At 34.9% G+C, this 24,784-nt stretch overlaps 1 protein-coding gene across 1 annotated transcript in view; it reads left to right on the top strand.

Moving 5' to 3' along the window:
* The window catches only part of ADAM28 (ADAM metallopeptidase domain 28), a 312,744-nt gene that overhangs the window by 196,852 nt on the left and 91,108 nt on the right, over positions 1–24,784 (top strand). Inside the window, exon 5 of the mRNA XM_054690295.1 lies at positions 7,338–7,399. Within this exon, the coding sequence (XP_054546270.1) occupies positions 7,351–7,399 (49 nt within the window). The 5' untranslated portion in view covers positions 7,338–7,350. The remainder of the gene's footprint in view (positions 1–7,337; positions 7,400–24,784) is intronic.

A 24,784-nucleotide genomic window follows, 5' to 3' on the forward strand; every position in this document is an offset into this window, starting at 1 on the left:
CACATTTTTGTAAAATGTATGTATCTAATCTATTTCCTTTCTCTCTTTTTCTGTCCTTTCTGATTTTAATTAAGCATTTTATATAATTCCATTTTATCTCCTTTCTTAGTATATAAATTATATTTTAAAAACTTTTCAGTGTTTGCCTTTGAGTTTGTGATATACATTTTTAACTAATTTAAGTAAATCTTAAAATATTGCTTAATGGTTAAGAAGCAGTGCAGAACAGATTCCTTATAATGGAGTCTTACCTCCCCAACTTTTATGACATTGCAGTAATTTATTTCATTGACTTATATACTCTCATCAGCTAATATGTTGTTACAGTTATCACTTTAAATGGTTGTCTTTAAGTCAAGTAAGTATAAGAAAAATAAGATTTTATTTTATCATTTTTGCTTTACTATCTGATACTTTCCTATCTTTTTATAAATTCAAGTTTCTGATATGTGTTAGTTTCTTGAGGATTTTGCAATAAAGAACCACAATCCGGGTGGCTTAAAACACAGAAATCTGGGGTCTCCCCAGGTGGTACAGAAGGTTGAGCACAGCACTGTGAAGCTGTCCGCAGCCTCTGCAGCACGGGTTTGATTCCCTGCCAGCCAGGGAGATTCCCACATGGCATGCCAGACCTCTCTTGTTGTGCCCACTGCTCCCCTTAGCAGTGCTTTTGGTCTGTCTGCCTGTTCTGCTCCCCACTCTGTCTCTGGTGGGTCCTCTCACCCTCCCACACCTCTGGCCTGTGCCCCAGCTAGTGTATAAATAAAAAATAAATCTTAAAAAAAAAAAAAAACAACCCACAGAAATCTGTTGTCTCACAATTATGGAGGCTGAAAGGTTGAAGTCAAGGTGTCTGCATGGTGAGTGCCTCTGAAGACTGTCCAAGGGTCCCCAGGCTCCTCTCTAGTTTTTGATAGTCTTGGGCATTCCTCAATTTGTAGGTGGCAATGTCCATGTATCTTCCTATCATCCTACCCCTCTTAGTCTAGCTCTGAGTTCAAATTTCTCCTATAAATAAGAAAACCAGTCACATTGGTTTAGAACCTGCCCTAATGACTTCATTTCCCCTGCACAGACTCTATCTCCAAATAAGTTCACGTTCTCAGCTACCTATATTAGGACTTCAACATATTGTTTTGTGGGGAAACAATTCAACTCATAACAGTCCTTTCTTGCCCCCCCCCCAATCATATCTATCTCATGTACAAAATCTGCTCACTGTATACCAGTACTCCCACATATTAATCATTTCAACATCAATTCTAACTTTAAATTTTCATCATCTTAATCACCTATATCAATTATGAAAGAAGCTTGGGGCGTAATTTATTCTGGGCAAAATTGTTCTTTACCTGTGAAATCAGACAAGTTATTTGCTTCCAAATTACTATGGAGGGACAGACATAGGAAAGACATTCTCTTTTGGAAATTGTGAAATGAGGTGGGTGGAGTGGGTCATAAGAAAATGAGCCTGAAATTTGACAGGCAAGCTCCATTAGATTTTAGGCTTGAGAATAATCTTCTGCATCCACTGAGGTGGCAGCGCTGGGTGTTGGTCTTGTCCATTCTGCTCTGGAATCAACCCTGACCTTTGAAACTCATGATGTTGCCTGACTTTTGTAACTAAGGAAATGGCAGTCTTGCCCTCTGGGTCTTTGGTTTTAGGGTCCTGATGTCAACTCCACTGATCTCTGAACTCCCCTTGGAGTCATTCTTCCTTTCGCTTGAAGATTAACGCATTATTTACAGATGAATAATTGTATTTGTATTTTTCCTGCTCAGAGTGTTCCAGAAGTCTGACTGCCTCCTTTCTTCACTTCATTTCCTCTCTGTCACCTTCAGCTTAAGCTAGACTTGCTTCTGTTAAGGAGGTTGATTGGATCTACTATATACATGCTTAGTTGACTTAGCAAATGGATGTCCAGCTGCAACCTTGGTGACCTGTGCAGAGACACTTCCCAACTTTGTGGAATATAGATTGACTGATAATTTCCAAATTTTAGGAATAAACCATGAGACAAATTTCTGTTGTTTAACCCACCCAGTTGATAATACTTTGTTGTGGCAGCCCAGGAAACTAATACAGATATGGTAACAGTGATTGGGGTGCTGCTGTAACAAATACCTTAGAATGTGGGTGTGGATTTGGGATTTGGTAATGAATAGATACTTGAAGAATTTGGGGGTGATTGACAGAAAAAGTTGTTTGCCTTGAGAAGATTGTTGTAGAAATATGAAAGTTTCTACAACAGACATGAGATCTCAGACAGAAATGAGAAGCATTTATTAGTAACTGGAGGAACGGTGATCTTTATTATAAAGTGGCAGAGAACTTGTCTGAATTTGTTCTGTTGGTCAGCAAGTAGAACTTGAAAGCAATGAACTTGAAGACATTTCTCCACACTGCTTATAGTAAAATGCAAAAGGAAAGAGATAAAGTACAAAAAGAATGCTAACCAGACTGTTCAGCTTGAAAAAGGAAGATGGACTCTTGCCACTTGCAGCAACATGGATGGAACTGAAGGGAACTATGCTAAGTGAAACAAGTCAGAAGAAAGACAAATACCATATAGAGGTAAATATTCATAAACATTCATTTGTTTTTACCACCAGTTAAGCTTCTTCCTAGATACAGGTTCCTTATCAGGGCCTCCCTTGGTGGTGCAGGTGGTTGAGTGCAGCACTGTGAAGCTATCAGCAGCCTCTGCAGCACCAGTTTGATCCCAGCCAGCTGGCAAGGGTCCCACATGGTGCGGCAGACCTCTCCTGTCTCGCCTGCTGCTCCCCTCAGCAGTGTATTTCATCAGTCTGCCTGTTCTGTTCCCTGCTCCATCTCTGGTGAATCCTCTCACCCTCCCGTGCATCTGGACTGTACCCCGGTTCTTGTATAAATAAATAAATAAATTTTTTTTTAAAAAGATTCCTTATTAGATATATCTTTTTGGCTTCTTAATGATTTGTGAGATTTTTTCATGACCTATCTTTAAATTCACTGATTCTTTCCTCAACCATGTCCAGTGTCATAATGAGTCCATCAAAACCTTTATTCATTTCTGTCGTGGAGATTTTTAATTCCTCCATTTCCTCCTGATTTTTCTTAGAATCTTCACCTCTGCTTATATTACACACTTGTACTTACATCCTGTCCACTTTTTCCTGTAGAGTCCTTAGATATTAATTATGTAACCATAACTTTAAACTCCCAGTCTGATATTCCACTATCTCTGGTATATCTGAGTTTAGATCTGATGTTTGCTTTGTCTCTTCAGACTGTTTTTTTTCTTACCTTTTAGCATTCTTTATGATTTTTGTTGAAGTACTTTCCACTATGAATTGTGAAGTAGGAAATGAACTAACTAATCCTTTAGTGTGAGTTTGTGTTAATCTGGGTAGGAGTGAGTTGTGCTTAATATTTACTGTAGACAGGTCCCAGAGTCTTCAAGTGCATCTAATGTCCTTGTTTTTCTCTCCCTGTTGAGTTTGGATTTTCCTAAGTACTACTCATCAGAGAGATTCAATATCTTGCAAAATTAGCAGCTGCTCCACTATTACTAAATTGGAGCCCTGATTTCATGACAGTAATGTGAAGTTGGGCTGAGGGGAACCATTTTGTAATCTTGTGATTAAATCTCTTTTCAGTAGACCTTGTGCTGTGACCTTCACAGGTATTCCTTTTTGAAAATATTTTGTTGAGGAGACATTTCTAATTTTTATTCATATAATATTAATCAATATTGTCAAAACATCTTTAGATTCACAGATCAACAGCAAAGCAAGAAGTAAATAAAATTTTTCAGACATTTTGAATAGTTCCAAAAAATATATTATGCACTAAACTAAAAATCTACAGTTAAAGTGTGGTTGTACAATGGATTATACTTAATTGTGCATGCTCTCACAGTGTTCTTCCTTATATCAGTCTTGGCTTTGCATTGTGGAATTTTTCTCCTATCTTTGTCCAGTTTTAACCTGGTGACCAGTACCTTGCTCAGGTGACTGTCTGCATGAGCACTTGTGTCAAAATTCTTCTCCTGATGCACCTACTTAATACAGATGACATTTTTTCTGTCTATCCACCTGGACCATCTTGCCAATTTGCTGACTTTTGTAGTTTCCTTGAACTACTTGGACCTCATTGCCCTTGCAAATGGATATGGAGCAGACTTATATTTCTTCCATACCTCCTTGAAGAGTTAGATAGAAGTGATCTTTCTTCATACCTGCAAGGGGGCTTTCAAGTGGTATTTAAAGATTTTATTGAGGTTCTAGGTTCACAAAGTTCAAACTTCATGGTGCCTAACTATTTGACACCTGATGGACTCAGAACTATGTGCCTTCACATGTGTTTCTTACATCTGCTGGGCCCCCTAATTGAATTGTGAAGACTAGAGGCAGATAGCATGAAAAGTGTCCTCCTCTTAGGCAGGATAAGGATCAGAGAGGTTTTATTTTTCCCTGGAGAATAGGCCATTGTTATGGAGAATGCTTTAGTTATATTTCACAATTAATTTTTTTTTCCTGCAAGAACCAAGAGAAAAATCTTTGTTAGTTCTTCACCAAGAAGACCTGTGGGTTTCCTGGAGGTAAAGCCCATAAAACGTGGGGTTTTCATAAGACTGCAGCCACTAGATGTTTCTCTCCCACAGGCAAATCCAACTCAGTCCGGGGCAATTTCTCAAAATTACCATTTAAGTGTCCCAGTTATAATCCTAGTTGTTTCTGTTCTGCAGGTAAACAGATCTTAGAGCCTACTTACTGGAGTCTCCTCTCTGTACAGATATGGCAGTTTTCTCTGCAACTTCCACTCTCTGATAGGTCCAAAAAAAGAGTTTCTGAACCTTATTTTGTTCATTTTGTTGTTGTAAAGATGGGAGTGATGACTTCCAAGCTCGTTATATCATAGATGCTGGAAGACCTATCTTAGAGAGTTGGCAATTAAAATATAACTCTTTATCCTTTACTTTCCAGGGTGCATACATCATTTTCTTTTAAAAAAAATTCCCTCTCAGTTCAGATTTTTTTGTTGTTGAAGATGGCTGACCATGATATTTGATATCATGGGCAACATGTGATGCAATTAAGAACTTTGAAATCAAAATAAGGGAGTTAGAATTCCTGGCTCTACTTTTTTTTCAAGGGTGTTATTTTGAGAAAGATATTTCACTTTGCTGTTCCTTACTTCTTCACCTGTAAATAGTGAGAATTAATTGCATTAATACATACAAACATTTTAGAACAGTGCCTAGCATAAAATAAGGACTATTTAATAAACTATTCAGTTTTCCAGAACTCTGTTAATCTATTGGCTTGAGAGTATGAGTAGTTTTCAAGATGTGACACTGTCCCTTTGCAGTTTAAGATCAGGCTCAGATTGGCATCAGAACTGATATAAATCAGCAGGCAATCTCATGTCATGGGGCTAGGCTATAGCAAAGGGTTTTCTCATTGAGAGACACGCCTTTGTCCCTAACAACGTAGGGCAAATGTCCAACAGCTTTGTTTTATTTTGTTGAAATCATTGTGTGTTTGAAGAATTATCTTCATGGATAGTTTATGGATTCTGGAAAACTCCCTACAAAAACAAGACTCTTTGATCCACAAGTGATTGTTTTTCATCTCAAAACCAAACAAAACACAACCACCACCACCAAATAAATGCAATACAAAAAGTCTGATTCCTCATCCTACAGGGTCTTTAACACTTTCTCTAATTTCTCTTTCTTTCTCTCCCCCATACACATACACACCAGAAAATTAAGCATTCTGAAATAACAGGCCATGAAATAAAAGGGGATGTTCCGTAGTTACTTTGTAGCAACTGCAATTCCAAGCATCACCTAAGAATCAACAGATAAAGCATATTCTCATTGGACTTTGTGATCAAGAAATATAGTTTATAATGAATTAATAATTACTGAATTAATGCATAGTAAATAAGGTTTTATAGTTCTTTATTATGACAGCTATCACTAATGAACAAATAGAGAATTGGATCTCAGATAGCTGAAATAAGTTTTTCTGGTTGACATATGACTTTTTGTGAGGGTTGGAACTACAAGTTTCTAATCTTTATTTTGATGTTATTTTCTCTTTATTTCTTTCACTGTCCAATCTAGCTAGTTATAAAAAAAGAAAAATATCAAAATATGAGAAATTAACACTGATCTATGTAGTAATTCCACTCAATCACTGCCTCTCTGCATTAAAAATAAAAACAATTAATTTCAAGACACTCATTCCTTTGGGCACTTGCCATACTTGTCTTAACATACTTTCTAAACTTGTGGAATATAAGATGTCTGACTAGAAGTTGAGGGTGATGTGTATGGACAATAGGCAATTGTTTAAACTATAAGAGTTACCAGTTACCTTATGGATTTAAATTCATTTTTAGTTCCCAGAGGTCAAATCTTACTTTGAATTAATGATAGTCACATGAGTTCATGAATCTTTTATTCCTTTTAATACTTTATCCATGCCAATAGGATGAGTTGGATAGTTAAAAGTATCTGACTAAAGGAAATAATTTTGGGCCAAAGTAAACTATCCCAATGAGGCTAAATTTAGTTTTGCAACAAAGCAGATAAAAATCTCAGTGGGTTTCTCACCATCAGCTAAAATAACAAAACATTTGTGTCCCACAGAAGCATTTTATAAGGTTGAAGACAGACAGGGCAAGGTTTATAACCTGTTTCCTCTAAGCTGCAAGTCTGAGATCAGTTCCAGTAAAAGTTAAAGGTTACATGAAGAAGTCTGACCTATTTAACATTGGTTACATAAAGTGTTCCTCATACAAAACCTCTTTAGTATAACGACTCGCAAAGTGAATGATTATGGCTAAATCATAAATCATGACAATTTCTGATGATCATGCTGTCACCTCAGATGCTCTAGTGAGTGCATAAAGAATGCCAGCAATAGGAAGAGAATTTTCTTTTCCAATCCTCATTTTCAGCATAGTGAAATATTTGCATAGACTGACTCAATCAAAAGCAAGCTGAATGTCTGTGGTTATGAAATCTTACATTCTTCCACACTGAGGGGAAAGGAAAAAAAAAAAAGCATAGGAGGACATTTTTAATTAACAAGCAAAAAATTACTTCATTTTCTATGTTTTTTTTTCTTAGGAAGCTGCTGGGAATGTGGTAGCTGCTATGAACTACATTTCAGTTGTGACTATTGGATTTGGATTTTACATTTTGGGAAAATTTCCATGTTCTGATTTCTTATTTTTTTAACATTTTTAAAATAATTGCATGAAATGACTTTTAAAAATTCTTTCCAGAGTTCTCTGCCAAAAATCTCTGAATAACTTTTCCTTCATTGTATTCCTATAGGTCTTTCTCAGAAATGATGAGTTACCCAGGTGCTGGAGGGCAGAGCTATGTGGTCAAGTTAGGTAAGGATTGCTTTTGAAATGTATTCCCTCATATTATTTTGGCATTAATAGATAAAAATATACTGCACACTATATTGTTTCTATGTAGCATTTATCTAACAAAAATATACCTATGTACTATAAGAATAATTACTCAAAAAATTTCAACTTAGGGAGAATTTTAATGTGAACCTCAAGGTAAGCATTTTAGAATTACAGTAAAATATAAAGAGTAGATATACATACTTTATGATGGTTTTAATTTAAATCTTTATACTACATGTAATATATATTGTCCTGTGAATAAGACAACCCATGCATTTCATAATTTATTAAAATTATAGAATTTTCTCATTTTGATCCTCAGAGGACAGCAGAGATTCTATTATAAGTGTCCTTATTAATGCTGACAATCTGGCTGACTTTGGTCTTTGACCTCAAGGGCAATGAATTTGGCCTATCAACTGAGGAAGCAACCTCATTGGAAAGACCAGAAACTCAAAGGAAAGCCACGCCTGTTCTTCACAGGGAAAACATGATAAATGACATAATGCACTCTCTCCCATAACCATTGTCTTTTTTTTCCCCTTGAGTAATTATTCAGATCTAGGAGGTCCCCAACTTGCAAGTTCACAAAGTTCAAGAGAACTTTTGGAACTGAGAACACAATGTTCCATAAAATCAGTGTCACTGAGGATGATATCTTTTTTCCTACCTACTTCTTCTCTACCTCCAGCCCAGTAGTTCTCATGGAGCACCTCTGTCCCCCTTGACACTCACTCTAGTCAAAGTTCAGTGATGAGTTAAAGGAATGAGTATGAATAAAGTTGAGACAATCATAGTAATTGCTCCTCTAGTCCTAGTGATTTATCCAAGTATTAGGCATGTGGCTCAAGCTGAGGCTGTCTAATTGGATTCTGTTTTGGGAATAATTTAGACTGGCACTGTGGAGAAAGCACTGTTTTCTCTGGTCTGAAGCTGTGAGATGATGAACCTATTGCTGTTAGAGTCAATATTTCCTACTGTGTAAAGACATTGACTTTAATAAGAAAAAGGAAAGCTGCTAGGCTTAGAGTAACTGAGAGTGTGGGTAGGGATAGTGCTGACATTGGACCCCTGGTTTTCACTGCCCAAGGACCAGAATGCATTAGTTCCTTGGTTGTCTAACTCTTTGAGTATAGAAGTCTCAATAGTCTTAAAACCATACAAAGGAAATAAAACAAAACCTCTCTTCACTATTTTTTCTTAAGTCTATTTCAATTGTGTTTCTCTCTCTTATGATCAGGTGCTCTACTTAAAATGGTTGGTTTCACAGGGCAGGATTTAAAAGTATATTCCATTTACAAGGTAGCACACTAGTCACTTTTAAGAGTTTGGGGATGCTGTGTTTCCTCTTTCTTCTTTGTTGCTTTCAGCAAAAGTTCAGTGAGATTAAATAACCTAAAGAGAGAAGCTTCAGACCCAACATTTTAAATTCTTCTGTTGCTGAATCCATGATGATAACGTGGTAAAAAGGGAACATATGATTCCCATAATTCTTCCAATGTTCTGGGACCCTAAACCCAAGGAGAGACCTCACAGATATCCAGTATAGTGCTGGCTAGCTGTTCAAGACATATAGATGAAGGGCCCTTAACAGAGATATAGCTTTAACCATCTGAGAAGAACCTTCATATTATACTCACCCACTCATTTGTACTTTTGTTTGTTGTCTGCAAATAGTTGAATCATCTTAACAGTGGAAAAAACTTAAAATAAAAAACTGCTCAAAATAGCAATTACATTATTGTGAGGATAGTGATTACCATCATGATTTATTAGTTCATTTCAGATGAAACTATTTCTCATTTCTGGAGAGGCATGAGTCCTCCAAGGCTCTGATAGTACCTTATCACACTCCGAGACAGTTCATTTTTGTGCAATTTTAAATTACAGATGTTTATCAGATGTGTGCTCTACAATCTCAATAACCTCTTGAAAACAAACACAGGCTGATGGGTGTGCATTCTCATTTTCAATTTTATTCTCCACTGACTATAACCATACTCCAACCAAATACATATGTTCAGCGGTATGTTTTTTGGTGAAAGGTAGGAAGTAGTTAAGAAGAGTATGCCATTGCCTCTATTTCATTCTTCCTTTTTTTTTTTTTTTTCAAATTCTTTAGAGAGGGTTATTCTAGTTTCTTTTATGGATACAATCATTTATTTAATAAATACTATTGAGTACCTATGTGTGTTAGACACATGTTGCATCTAGAAATTCAAAGATTTATATAATAGAATCCTCGGGAATAAGTTCTCAGTCCAATGAAGAGAGTGACATAAAATCTGATAACTCTAATTGTTACAACAAATAATTTGAATGCATAAAGAGTGGAAACAAACTCTACTTGAAGAGTTTAGATGCGGATGTAGTTTAAACTCCTTTCTAAGTTTGTTCAATAAATGGTGCTGGGAAAACTGGGTCGCTACATGCAAAAGAATGAAGCTTGACCACTACCTCACACCATGCACAAAAACCAACTCAAAATGGATTAAAGAACTAGACATAAGACCTGAAACCATAAAATACGTAGAAGGAAATATAGGCAAAACACTACATGATATGCACATCAAAGACATCTTTACAGACACATCACCCAAAGCAGTGATAGTGAAGGCAAAGATAAACAGCTGGGACTACATCAAATTAAAGAGCTTCTGCACAGCAAAAGAGACAATAACAAAAACAAAGAGTAACCCCACCGACTGGGAGAACATTTTTGCACACAGCACTAACGATAAAGAACTGATCACAAAAATCTACAAGGAGCTGATGAGACTCAACAAAAACAAAGAAAATAATCCAGTCAAAAAATGGGCAGAAGAGCTAAAAAGAAACTTCTCTGAAGAGGAAATGCAAATGGCCAACAGGCATATGAAAAATGTTCAACATCACTTGTAATCAGGGAAATGCAAATCAAAACTACCATGAGATACCATCTTACACCAGTGAGAATGGCACATATTAAAAAAACTAGCAACAAATGTTGGCGAGGTTGTGGAGAGAAAGGAACTCTCCTGCACTGTTGGTGGGAGTGCCAACTGGTCCAACCACTATGGAGAGCTGTGTGGAGATTTCTTGACCTACTAAACATAGAGCTTCCATATGATCCAGCAATTCCACTCCTAGGTATTTACCCAAGGGACACAGAAACATCAATTCCAAAGAGCACCTGCACCCCTATGTTTATAGCAGCACTGTTTACAATAGCTAAGCTTTGGAAACAACCCAAATGCCCAAAAATAGATGACTGGATCAAGAAGATGTGATACATATACACCATGAAATATTACTCAGCATTCAAAAAAGATAAACACATGCAATTTGCAGCAACATGGATGGCGCTGGAAGGAATCATGCTCAGCGAAATAAGCCAGAAAGAAAAAAGAAAAATACCAGATGGTCTCACTCATAGCAGGAATCTAGAAAACTTAAATAAGGGACCAGGAAAAAGAATAACCATAAGAAAGTAAAAATCAAAATCAATAAACCACTATGAAACAGAGACACTCTATGGGGGGTTGGGGGCGGGGAGGTGAGGGGTTGGGGTCAAAATAAGGGAGTCGCAATTTTATGGGGAATATAAAAATAAAATTTATAATAAAAAAAGAAAGTTTGTTTCTAGGTATTCACTACAAATAATTAGTTAATAAAAGTAAAAAGACTCTAAACACTACAGTGTGCCAAATTACATATTTAAAAATTTAAATTCAGACAGTACATCAGAAAGATGACTTCAAAAATTATATACTTTCATTTACTTTTCTTTGAAATATATATCGTCTCAAAAAGACACATCAGTGTGATCCAAAAAAAAGAAAGAAAAAAAAAAGAAAATAATGGTGCTAATTGATTCAGGAAAGAGTCTTCAATGACTGCTAAAATTAGTACAGAAAAGTTTGATGAAGAAAGGGACATTGACAGTGTTGAAATATCTGCCCACAAATTTCTTATTAACCACAAAGGGAAAATAGCAACAACAAAATAAATAAATAAATAAACTCCTTTCTAGAGGACTTAACTGATCCTAGAGGATGAGCAAAACTTTTACAGAAAAATCTGTGTGTGAAGGATGAAGTAAGATTGGAGATTGAAATGAGGACTAAGAGAAGTGTATTTTATGAATAAATTCAGCATTGGGAAAGCAACATGGTGTGTGAAGCAATTCACTGTGCAGGGGTGGGAAGTGTGAAATAGTTGATGACTAAAACTGAGAATTAAGAGATAAATAACAGCCAGATCATGAAGAATTTTATACTATCATTTTATGGTGTTTATTTTTATCAGTAATAAGACACTAAGTAAACAGATTTACTATCTAAATCAATTGCTATGGCATAAAGGTTGAGAATGGATGTGTGTCTGATATCAGCCCTTCCCTTGCACACAAGATGGGTGTGTATAGCTGCTTTAATTTAGCAAATGTCCTAAAACCATTATAAGATGGCCCAAGTACAGAAATACCAATTTTAAAGAAAAGGAAATGCAAAAAACTTTTAACCTTGTTTGTTAAAGTTCAGTATTTTTCATAATAAAACAAAATTAAAATCCCAATGAGAATCAATATTATGAGTTGGTAGATATCAAAATTTGTTAACATACTATGTGTGTGAGGGTATGGGAAAATAGGCACCTGGAATTTAATAATTTTACTTCTAGGAATTAGTCAACAATATACTTGCATATGTCTAAAACTGAATATATACAAGGTTTTTATAGCAGTGCATTATTTATGAAAGCAAATGATTGAAAACATTGAGAGCAAACAATATGTCTATTTAATGGGATAATATGACCTCACTAGGGAGAATATTGATAGCTTATTATATATGGAGAGGGAATGACCTACAAAAACATTTTTTGTAAAAAAAAAAAAAACAAAAAACTGGTATCCAAGACTATATATCTTGTGATGACATATAGATTGAAAAAGACATGAGTATCAGTAAAACACTTGTGGAAAAATATTTAATAAATTGATAATAGAATTGTCTCTGGTGAGAGAATAGGATAGTGGGGTTTCAAGGATAAGGGCATGACTGGTTTTCCATCATAACGTTTTTGTATTTTTAAAATTTATAGCATATAAATGTACAACCAGTCAAGTAAGGAAGAAAATGAGGAAAAGGTAGTAGAAAAGAAAGAAGTAATGAAGAAAGGAAAGGCATTAGGGGAAAAGGTGTAAGCTAAATTTCATCCCCCCACCACCACCCAAGAGGATTGAACTTATGCCTAGAAAGTAAGTAAGGATTTCTCTTGAAATCATGAGAAAAAATATATATATATTTGATATTATCTCACAATCTTTTCATTCATGTTTTATGGTTTTCCTTATGGCCTTATTCAAGGTATTCTTCTATATTCCCTTAAGCAGTACCTATAAGTTGCTTGCAATGAATTACTTTCCACATTGCTATTTGTCAAAAACAAACAAACAAACAAACAATTTTATTCAGGAAGCAAAATGTTCAGTCCCAGAGTGAAAACAATGTTTGATCTAAGCCAGTCAGGTTAACTCAGTTCCTTTGAAAGCTGCTAGTTCTGGGTTAACACCTGACCAGTTTTGGCCAATGTGTTAGATATGGTGGCTTCTAGAAACTATTTCCTTATATCCATGGTAAGGAGAAATTTTCTTTTTTATTCCTGTTCTCCCTTCTTTGAAGATGTTTTGTGAAATCGTGATGTTTAGATCTGTTCTAATAATCCTACCACTTTTAGAAGGTTGAGGGTGTTTTAAAATGACAACTCTGTAGCCTAATATTTGTTGAACTCCTAAACTTCGTCCTGAAAATGCCTGTTTTCAGCTTCTTTACATGGACTAATGAATAGCCTTGAAATTACTATTAGTTGCCAATTATGCCACTTTTAAGAAAATATGTCCTAATGGTTAGTTAAGCTTCCACTTCTATTACTTCTTAAGTCCCAACCCTTATTTTTGCCTGCCTCTAGATCTCAGCACATCACATTGCCTCCTAATCAACTAATAAGACCAGAACTATCCTGTTAGAGTACAGCTGAGTTTTCACCCATTCTATTCTCTTTGTCTTTTCTTAAATTAATTTTTAAATTTTTACATCATTGTTCATTTTTAAATAGTATTTGCTTCCCCCACCCTATTCTCTCTTTGTCTTAATTAATAGTATGAAGAACTCTTTGTCAGCAAAATTAACTTATTTATCTATCTGTTATAGTCTACTAGGTGGTCCCCATTCTGGGGAATTGTTCCATCAATCCTCTATTTCACCTGAACCTTTCATCTTTTTATTTGCTTCTGCATCACTTTGATGAAGAGTGCAGAGAAGGACACACCAGGGCTACATGGCTACAAGGGGTTACTCAGGGCAGAATGAACAACCAGGGGATATGGGAGGCAGGCTGTGTACCCAAGGGGGTGGGCTGAACTCCTGTTCTCATAGGAGGATGTGATTTGCTTGTTTGAATAATTCAGTGGGCTGATAGAGAACTGAAGTCTGTTAGTTGGGGATAAGGAGGACTGTGGCTGGTTCCCATGATAAGGAGGGTTGTTTGCCTAGGGGAGCTAACACCAAACCAAATCTGAATACATTGACTTTTTATTCTAGGCAGATAAAAATTTAAGTTTAAAATATATCATTTATATAGATTAAAACATGTTTCCTTTTAATTTTGCAAATGTCTTTCTATTAATTTAAGCATACACAACTAACAACATATTTATCATGGTGCTATTTTTACTCAAAGGTCAAATTTTGGATATTTAATTTGTTCTGATGACATGCTATTGTTTTATATATATATATATATATATATACACACACACACACATATATATACATACACATTTGTAGATATATGTATATATATAATCTGCTGAATATTCTTATGGTTAGATGTTTTCAAGTATACATATTGTTTCCCTTTTGATTCTAGGAAATTCTAGGAAATAAAATTTTGTAAACAAGTTCACAAAAAACATATTGACTTCAAACTCTCAACTGTCGTACAAGTTTATCCTGATTTGTACTCTTAAACAATGTTCCAGTGAATATTTCCAAGAGCTTTTAACATCACCAAGCTTCATATTATTTCAGTTTACTTCAATGTGATAAGTAAGACATTTCCACTCCTGTTTAAATCCTTGTCTATATAAATAGCCACTGAACATGTATTTCTTCTTTCATAAATTAAGTATAGATACTATTTCCCATTTGTTTCTATGTAAATACTCATATATTTTTCTGACTTGTAGTGATGGATGGTCTTTTAGGAAATTTTTGGAATGTCTCATGATATATTGAGTAGCAAAATATTGCTTGATATTGGTATTTTTTCCATTAAATTTCTAATTTTTATTTTGTAACACTTTGCATCTATGTATCAAACTATTCTTTAATTGGGACAATTTTCTTCCTTCTTTGTGATATGATGCCTTCTCTTCATTCACTCTCTTTGAAATTCCAGTTTCAAAGTAACAAAATTTAACCTCCCTATTCTGTTATGTATATTTATGATTATTTCTTAATTTTTATGCCTTTATTATCCTTCTTTGATATCCCTAAGTAGATTACTAAATGTCTTCTACTTTGAAAACTTTATGTTAAGAAGTTCATTGCTTCCATTGGACTCTTTTTGCGTGTAGTAATCAAATTTCTTTTCTGTTGTGAGTTTTCCCTATTTCTAATTTCATAGAAGCAACATTTTTATTTGAAAGTTTATTTAGGAATTATAAAGTTTTCTTCTTTTGTAGCTGTATTAATATCAGATATATTTACTTACTGATTTCTCTATTTATAGTAATATTTCTATTTACTAATCTTACAGAAAGAGATAATTTTTTTTCTGTTTTAGAGAGTTGAGATGGGTGCTTTTGGATAATAGTTCAGACCCAAATGTAACTCATTGATACCAGAAAAGACATGGGAAAACTATCGATTTGAGAGAGTTTGACATTGCCGATCATATATCTCACACCTTTGGTGAAAATTGAGGCCTGTATCCTGTGTAGATATGTTTGCTATTGTGCCAAAAAATTATTTTGAGTGTTACGGCAATCTAACTATAATTTAGCAAGGGACCACCTCTCTAACTTATGTAATGTGTGGCCAATGGAATATTACACTTTAGTTTGTTCATTATTTAGCAGCTCAGGATGTGACTTCAGAGAAGTCTCACTTTCTCCAGAAGTAGATAGAACAGAAAATAGGTTTTTACATGTTGTCCCCAGAGACTTCTTTACTTATGGTATCTTATTTTCTACGGTAGAAAATGTTATTGTAATTCAGTTAGGTAGTGAGTTCTGTGTTATCCATATTATCGACAACCCAGATTTCTAAAAATGTCCTGTTTTCCATGTAACAAAGTACTAATTAATGGTCACTCTCCCTTTGCTCTCTGATGTTTATTATATGGTAAATAGGAGGCCACTCAGTGATAACCTCAATTCTCTCTCACCTACAGGTATATTTCAGTTATTCTTTATCAACTCTCTTTAGAGTGTTGTCATGTTCCTGAAACTATTCTCATTTCTAGTGTCAATATACATTTTCTCCTCTTATTATATTTATATTTCTTCCAGTATTTTTTCAAAATAAATGTTGATAGGGATGAGTGAGACATGATTCTTTTCCTATTATATTAAATATATTTTTTAAGATTTATTTATTTTTATACAAGAGCAGGGGTACAGGCCAGAGGCCTGTGAGAGGGAGGGTGAGAGGATTTACCAGAGACAGAGCGGGATGCAGAACAGATAGACTACAGAAATACACTGCTGAGGGGAGCAGCAGGTGCAACAGGAGAGGTCTGCTGTGCTATGTGGGATTCTCGCCGGCTGGCTGGGATCAAACCTGCACTGCAGAGGCTGCAGACAGCTTTACAGCACTGCGCTCAACCCGCTGCGCCACCGGAGAGGCCCTATGTTAAATATTTTAAATGGATAGTCAACACTTTTGGACTATGACTTCTTATCAATGATTCATTAAATATAAATCTATTTCTTGACTAGAAATATAACATTAAAATTCTGATTATCTAATAACAAAGTTTTCACTTTTTCTTAGTCTCTGATCAGTCTAGACTAGCTTATTCTGCAGTAACAAACAACTCCACGATCCATGTCTTTAAACAAGTAAGATATATTTCTTCATTCATGTTGAATGCCCTTTCTAGGTTAACAGGGCATGCTGCTCAAGATCGAGGTCCTCAGGCTTAGTCCCAAGTATTGAAGCAGCCATTACAAACCTTTAGTCACAAAAACAGAGCAAACCAAGGGGACACAGGGATGTTCTCATTGGCTCTCCAGGCATTCAATGGAAAATAATGCCATTTTTTCCAATCACATTGCATTAGTCAAAACAAGTCAGAGAAACACTGTCTTTAATGTATCCAAAGAAGAGAGAGCTGGCATATTTATGGACAGGTCTAATAACTACCACATTTCCTATAATTTTTAACCTTTAACACTATTGCCAACCCAAACTTCTAAAAGTTTCCTCTTTGTTTTCCATGACACAAAATACTAATGGTCTCTCCCCCTAGCTCTCTGATTGTTTATTATAATTTTCTCCAACTTATTTTCTTTTCACAATGACCTAAATGTAGTTGATATTTAAATTTTGTACCCACATTCATTTTCCATTTTATCTCTTTTCTTTGTCCTCAAGTAACCCTATAGTAACATTTAAACATCCATGTCTCTATCTATTCATTCATTTCCCAGTTGTCAGTCTTACATATGCTACTGAACATAAGGGTGAATGGGATAAAATCTCTCACTACCTTCAGGAAGGAGACAGAAATTACTTAGAATGACAGAAATCAAATAGCTCCAGTTAAAATGTGCTTTGTGTTTTAATAAATATGGGATATATGGGTCCTGAGATGTAATCCTAGTGAATAGGATAACTAATTTGGATTATAACAATATTCTAATTTATTGTCATAAAATTATGTTAAAATATGAAAATTTCTCAGATTTTGAACAAAATATTTTCCTTAATCACTTTCAGGTAAAATTTGCATTTTGAATGTTCACATGGAAGGACCTTGGAGGAAAACTGCTATAAAAGAAGTTCCAAAATGAAAATTATTTTTTTAATTTAATATGATGTGGATTTCCTGGTTGAGAAATACTACTAATCAGGAAATTTGAAAATGCAGATGCTAGAAGTTTATTTTAGTTTTTGTTTTTGATGTGTTAAATAGAAGGCCACTCAGTGGCCTCTTACTTTATTTTCTCTTAAATTTTTAGAAAATATAAAAATAGTTATCAATTCTTGAAGGTCAAATTTTATCACTTCACTATGTCAAGCAAAACACTACCTCTAGTAATTGCGCAAAGAATGTTTATGGAATGAAATTTAATTGGCTTATCCTTGAGAAAATTTGTCCTTTTAATCTTAGTTGGAAGTTAAAAATTATCCTTGTGGAATATGAAGATCGATGAAGGCAATAAAATAAATGGTCTATGGAAGACTTGGATATGGGACTTGGATCTACTACTGGCTCTACATGGGCAAGTTACCTTGCTTTGTGACCATATTTTCAAGCTCTAAAATTCAAGGATTCAATTATTTTAAATAGGAATTGAATGATGATAAGGATGTGTCTAAAGCAATACAACATTTTGTACCTTTTGATTTATGTGTATTTCAGCTGTTCAGAGAACCTAATACCTCTAAAACTCCTGACTCCTAAAGTGAAATTTTGTACATTGATATTACTTTGAGAGAGGATATGATGTAAAATTGTTTGTCTGTTTATACATATGAAACTGCCCCAGCCCTAGAAAAAAACATCTGAGCTAAGCAAATACATAAATTAAAATCTAGTATTTTCCCATAAACCCATAAATCACTAGCATCTCTCAAGTTCACTCTAATGTGAAGGAGGGACAGAGGTAAGAAAGGAGAGAGCATGGTTTGATTACTTTCTATTTCAGGAAATACAAAGTTTCTGAATTGTATATATTCACAAAATTAAAAATTAATCTAATTGGGTCTCACTCATAGCAGGAATCTAGAAAACTTAAATAAGGGACCAGGAAAATGAATATAAGAAAGTGAAAATCGAAATCAACAAAAAACTATGAACCAGAGACACTTTTTGGGGGGTGGGGGGCGGGAGGGGAAGGATTGGGGTCAGAATGGGGCGTTTGCAATTGTATGGGGGAATATAAAAATAAAATTTATTATTTTAAAAAAATAAATAAATAAACAAGATAAAATTGTTCACCTATTAAACTGATAAATACTGGGCAAGATGGCAGCATAGTAAAGACCCCAGGCTCACCTTCTCCACACATACCAACGAAATAACATGTAGGCAAAAATAACAGTGGTGGATTAGTGTTTTCACAGGGGAAATAATGTCAGAGAGGGTAGGAATAACTGTAAGATATTGTAATATCACTTCAGCTACAGAGATCCAAAAGAGGGAGGCACAGTTGGAATATGGAGCCTTTTTTTAGTGACAGAAGGGGTCACAGCCATATTGGGGACTCTGGTACCTAGGGGACTGTATTAGAGAGAACAGTGCACAAAATCAGGTATAGAGAGTGAAGAGACTCTTCTCAGGAACATAATAGAAAAGTAGAGAGCAGAGATGTATGGCTGAGCCCTGAGAGAGCAGATGGAAAAAAAAAAAATTAATCTAATTGCAGTCATATTCATCTTATAACACTTTGGAGAAACTATATGCAGGCCATTTTTAAGATCATTTGAACTATTAAGGAAGCAATGTCATATTCAGTTGAAATTTAAAGATATCTATACACATATCTATATATACACATATACATAAACATATACATATATATCCATAGGGCAAATCTGTCAAGTTTAAAACATTAAGTGATAGTAAGTCCTAAAGATATGTATGAGTAAATGTCCTTATGCCCTTGTCCTAATTCAGAGATTAAAGGCACTTAGTAATTCAATAAAACTGAGAACTTTTTTTTTTCCAAAGATTTATTTATTTATTTATTTATTTATACAAGCCCTGGGTACAGTCAGAAGCGCGGGAGGATGAGAGAATTCACCAGAGCCAGAGCGGGGAGCAGAGCAGGCAGAGGGACCGAGGTACACTGCTGAGGGGAGCAGCGGGCGACAGGGGAGGTCTGCGCGCCATGTGGGACCCTCCTCCAGTGGCCGGGGAGCAGCCGGGAATCGAACCAGCGCTGCAGAGGCTGCGGGCATCTTCGCAACCCAGTGCTCAACCGCTGCGCCACCGGGGAGGCCCCAAAATTGAGAACTTTTACTAGCAGATGAGAACCTAAATGTTTCTGGAGGAAGAAAATATCTTAATCATGTATTACATGTCAGTCATTGTAAATGCTCTCATTGGAAACTCTCACTATACAGTCTTTTTAGTTGATGACTGAGTCACAGACTTAACTGTCTATTAGTCAGATGTTCTGTCATAATGTTTCTCTACTAAATCATATTGGAGCATTTAATTAAAACATTAGACTTGAATACCATTTTCTTATATGGACAAAAGTTTAGTCTTTTTAATACAAGTTCAATTCCCTTTCTTTTTTTGTCTTTTTTTCGGCAGCAGGTAGGTAAAAGATGGATGCTTTGTAATACAAATTTAAGTAGATTTGCTGAAGAATAAAAATAAAATATAGTCAAGGATTATTTAAGTTATGAGTTTTCATGACATGCTTTGGAAAATGGCACATTCAACTTGCCACCTTGTAACTACATTTATATAGTTGAAAATAATTCTATTTTAATTCTTCCCTCCTTGGCTCTTAAGAACATGATTTCTTTCCTTAGTAGAATTGCGAATCTTTCCATTAAATATTTTTAAGTTTGAGACTCTTTAACCGCACAGCTTATTGTTTCTAAGGAAATGGCCAGGAAAGGTCACATCAGCTTTTTAGAGTAAAAATAATGAATGAGCATTTGGAATGAATAAGAATCAGTCTCACCCTCTGTTCCTCCTAGGCCACGTGTTTGCCTTGTGCCTCATTTCCCACAACTGGAAGCTCCCAGCTGAATAATCATATCCAAACATGCTGAGCTAATTGAAGAAAGGTGCTATATAAACACAAGGTACTATTATTATGGTCATTTTCCCAGACCTTGGACTTCCCCACCCACTTCCTCTAAATTTACAATGAGATGGATTGCTGAGACTTCTCCAAAGATGCCGACTGAGAGCAATGGCTTTGGTGCCCTCAAGTGGTTTCCTCTGTGTCGAAACCAGCCTAAGCTCGTGAACCGAGCTTTCTGAGACTGCTAGATATTCCCTTGAATGTGCTGGTTGAGAGAAGGAAAGATAAACAACTAAAGCACATAAGGCATTTTAGATTAATCTTTTTTAAAAGAAATTATTTACATGTATAAAAATGTCATGCAAACTTCACTTTTTTAAAAACCGATGTTGGCATCTCTACTGAATGGGAAAGCATACTTGCAATGAATGTTTTTCTTGATAATCTAATCACTCAACAAGTTCCTGGTTAGACCAGTCTGTTTACCCTGAAAGTGGAGGCTCATTGTGGATGTACATGGAGGGACTGTGCAGACACTCAGTGCATTAGAAATGTTTCCTGACACTCTCTCCTTTCAGGTACGCCGCTGTCAAGCTGAGTGGTCAGTGTTCTACTTAACCTATAATTTATTTATTTCTAAAAGAAAAACATTTATTCAAATTAGTGGTTCTTAAAGTGATCAGTTGGTTTAATCAGCTGAGCTTCTTTTTATGGAATAACTGTTCCACAGAAACCAAATATGTGAAACAAACTACAATAGGCTCATTCTGGCATCGATTGCATAGAGGAGGTTGACCTTTACCTCCTTTAGTCTCCTTCCCTTTCATCACTAGGTCCCTGAGACAGCTTTAGAGAACACCAGTGCTCCATGGAACACAGTTTAAAATCATTGTATTAATTATCTGTATCATTTATTTAAGCTCCAATTTTTAAAAATTGTTTCAGAATAATTTCCTAGTAGGTATTTACAATTTAAATTTTTTGATTTGTTCTCTAGCAAAACCTTTATTCCCCACAGCAACCATCAATGTGCACATCAGAGGCAATGAAACAGAAAACATCAACTCCCAAGTTTCCTGTCTATCTTCACGCTTTTGAGACATTATAAATTTGCAAACAGTTCTGTTTAGTCCCACATACTGCTGAGTAAGAGATACTCACTTCAGTGCTGGATTTTGTTAGGATAAAGAAACTGGGGTTGAGGCACAATCTACTTGACAACATTTTGGAAAACTATAAAGCACTATATCATAATATAACTGGATAATACTAGAGTGCATACAAGTGCTGAAATTTTTGTCCTGAAAACAGTGGATTGTATAGCTGTTCAGAGGAAAGGGAAATCACTATGTTTTGCTGTAGTCAGAGGGCAAAATGAAAGAGCCTAGCTTAGGGGAATGAGTGACTCTGGACAGAGAGTGAGGTTCAGAGGTTGAAGAGGTTTTTATGAGTTTGGGGGGCAGGCCTGAATACCCTAAACCTAGCTTTGTGATACTAGATATAAGAAGAGGAGTGTCTGGACTCAAAATCTCTATGGCTAGATTTTGGCTTTACTCTTTAGTCAGTAGAAGATATTTGTGAACACAAACATTATCTAGCACTAAAAGCCATATTTTCTTCTCTCTTAAATGGTATTATGAAGAGAAATTTAACTGACTGTTCAATATAGACATTTTTACTATGTAAAACTATTACATTACAGAATAATTATTATATGAATGCATAACATGTACTTACATTTAACCTTTACATAAATTTTATTTAAATGTACTTAAAATTTAACCTTTACTCTAAGAAGGTAATTCATTCTGAAATGAATTGGTGAGGGCAAGAATCAATGTTTTTCAAGCATGAGTGCATACAGTTCTATGAAAAATTCTCACCTGTCAGGTCAGAATGCCTAAGGAACTCCACCTGTAGGTCAGTGTTACCATAAACAGATAGCACAAGCCATCAGGGGTCAGCTGTCCCAGGAAGTGAAATATGTAATGATACTGGAAATCTAGACTTTGAAATGTAAGAGGTGGACTATGAAGAAAATAAGGGTCAAGTACTGTATTCAGGAAACAAAGTTCGGATAGTTGAATTAAATGATTTTCCTCCTAAATCGCTACTATTTTCCCTTTTCACTTTACACCCTGACTCATGTGCTTTCTGGCATTAGAACAGATTGAAGTTAAAACAGGAAACATCATTTCTCCTCTGTTTCCTGCCAGATCAGTAGTAGGAAGAGCTAAGGATCTGGAGGTGTGGAATCAAGTCAGTTCCAGAAATCTTGCTAAATCAATTTGGTTCATCTCTTGAGAAACAGATGTGCTATTAATAAAATATTGTGCCCCAGAATAAGACAGAACATTGATAGAAAATCAAGTAACATATTTACCCTATTAATATGGCAAAAGAAAGAAAAATGGCATACTCTTAAAGGAAAATAAAAATATGTTTATTCATAAATGAATATTTTAGCCACATGAAATTAAAAGGTGTATTAAAATAAACAGACAATATGTTTTCTAGGTGAAAATAATATGTAATTATTGGAAAAGAGGACAGAAGTTATTATTATGTACAGATATACAGGGAAATGAATGTTTCTTTTTTCTTGTATTAATTTTGATAATTTTTATTTTTTCATGCAATTTATCCATTTCATCTGATTTTTCAGGTTTATTGACAAAATTTGTTATAATAGTCTCTAATTACCTTTCTCCTGTCCATAAGATCTATAGTGCTGTCATCTCTTTGACTTCCGATTGGTAATTTGTTGCTTTCTCTTTTATCTTTAGTTATTTATACAGAAGTTTACTAATTTTATTGATATATTTTTCATAAAGTCTGCTTTGGGTTTCAGGAATTTCCCTATTTATTGATAGATTTTGTTTAAAAATTATTTTACTGAGATGTTATGGCACTCCCACCACCAAGATATCCACAGTCCTATACCACAGTCCATTCCCCCCACTATACATTATTCTCACGCACCCCCGTCCCATCTGGTTGCCTTAATTTATCAATGGATTTCTACAGTTTGTTATTGGTTTGGTTTTGACTGACCCGTTGTTTTATTTCTTTATATTTCACATTGTTTCATGTGCCTATTGGCCATCTCTATGTCTTCTTTGGAGGAGTCTATTTAAATCTGCCCATTTTTTTATTTGCTTATTTGTTTTCTTTTTTGCTTAGTTGTATGAGTTCTTTGTATATCTTGGATATCAGCCAAATGTCAAATGTATTGTGTGCTAATATTTCCTCTCATTTAAAAAGGTATCTTTCATTTTAATGATAGTTTCATTCCTGGTGTAAAAACTTTTTAGTGTGATATAGTCCTACTTAAATCCTCTTTTACTTCTCTTGGCATTAGAGATAAAGCCACAAAGATGTCACTGAAGCCAGTGCTATAGAGTGTTTTGCCTATGTTTTCTTCTATATGTTTTATATTTTCAGGTCTTCCATCTAACTCTTTAATACATTTTGAGTTAATTTTTGTGTGAGATACGAGATAGTCCTCTAGTTTCTTTCATTTGTATGTGACTGTTTAGTTTTCCCAACACCATTTGTTGAAGAGGCTTTCCTTTCTCCAGTGTATATTCTTGGCTTGATAATTGTCCATGTTGTGAGGGTTTATGTCTGCGCTCATAACTCTGTTTCTTTGGTCTGTGTTTCCATTTTTATTCCAGTACCGTACTATTTTAATTATTTTAATTTTGTGGTATAGTTTTAAGTCTGGGCATGTGATACCATCATTCTTATTTTTTTTTTGTTTTTTGTAAGGAGGCTTTTGCTACTTGGGATCTTTTATGGTTCCATATGACTTCCAGTAATGTTTGTTCTATTTCTTTGAAAAATGCCATTGAAACTTTGATAGTTATTGCATTGAATCTACATTGCTTTGGATAAGATGGACATCTTGACAATGTTAATTTTCCAATCCATGGGAGGGAACTATCTTTCCATTTCATTGTGACTTCTGTTTCTTTTAACAATGTCTTATAGTTTTTACTGTATAGGCCTTCACTTACTTTAAATTTACTTGTAGATATTAATATTTTTAATGCAATTTTAAATTGCTTTATTTTCTTGATGTCTTTCCTTTCTAACTCATTGTTTACATGTAAGAACATATTTTTTTGTGTGTGTATTGGTAATGTAGCCTGCCACTTTACTATAAAGATCTATTATTTCAATTACCTTGTTAGTGATGTCTTTATGGTTTTCTAAATATAAAATTCAATACTTAGGGGTAAATTTAAAAAATAAGGTAAGGACCTACACAAAGGAAACTATAAGACAAAAGACTAAAAATGGACCTACCATATGACCCACCAATACCACTCCTAGGCATCTGTCCAAAGAACACAAAACACTAATTTGAAAGGAAACCT

This window comes from Talpa occidentalis, unplaced genomic scaffold (assembly GCF_014898055.3).
Source record: "Talpa occidentalis isolate TD23 unplaced genomic scaffold, MPIMG_talOcc4v2.1 talOcc4.8, whole genome shotgun sequence".
Lineage (NCBI taxonomy): Eukaryota > Metazoa > Chordata > Mammalia > Eulipotyphla > Talpidae > Talpa > Talpa occidentalis.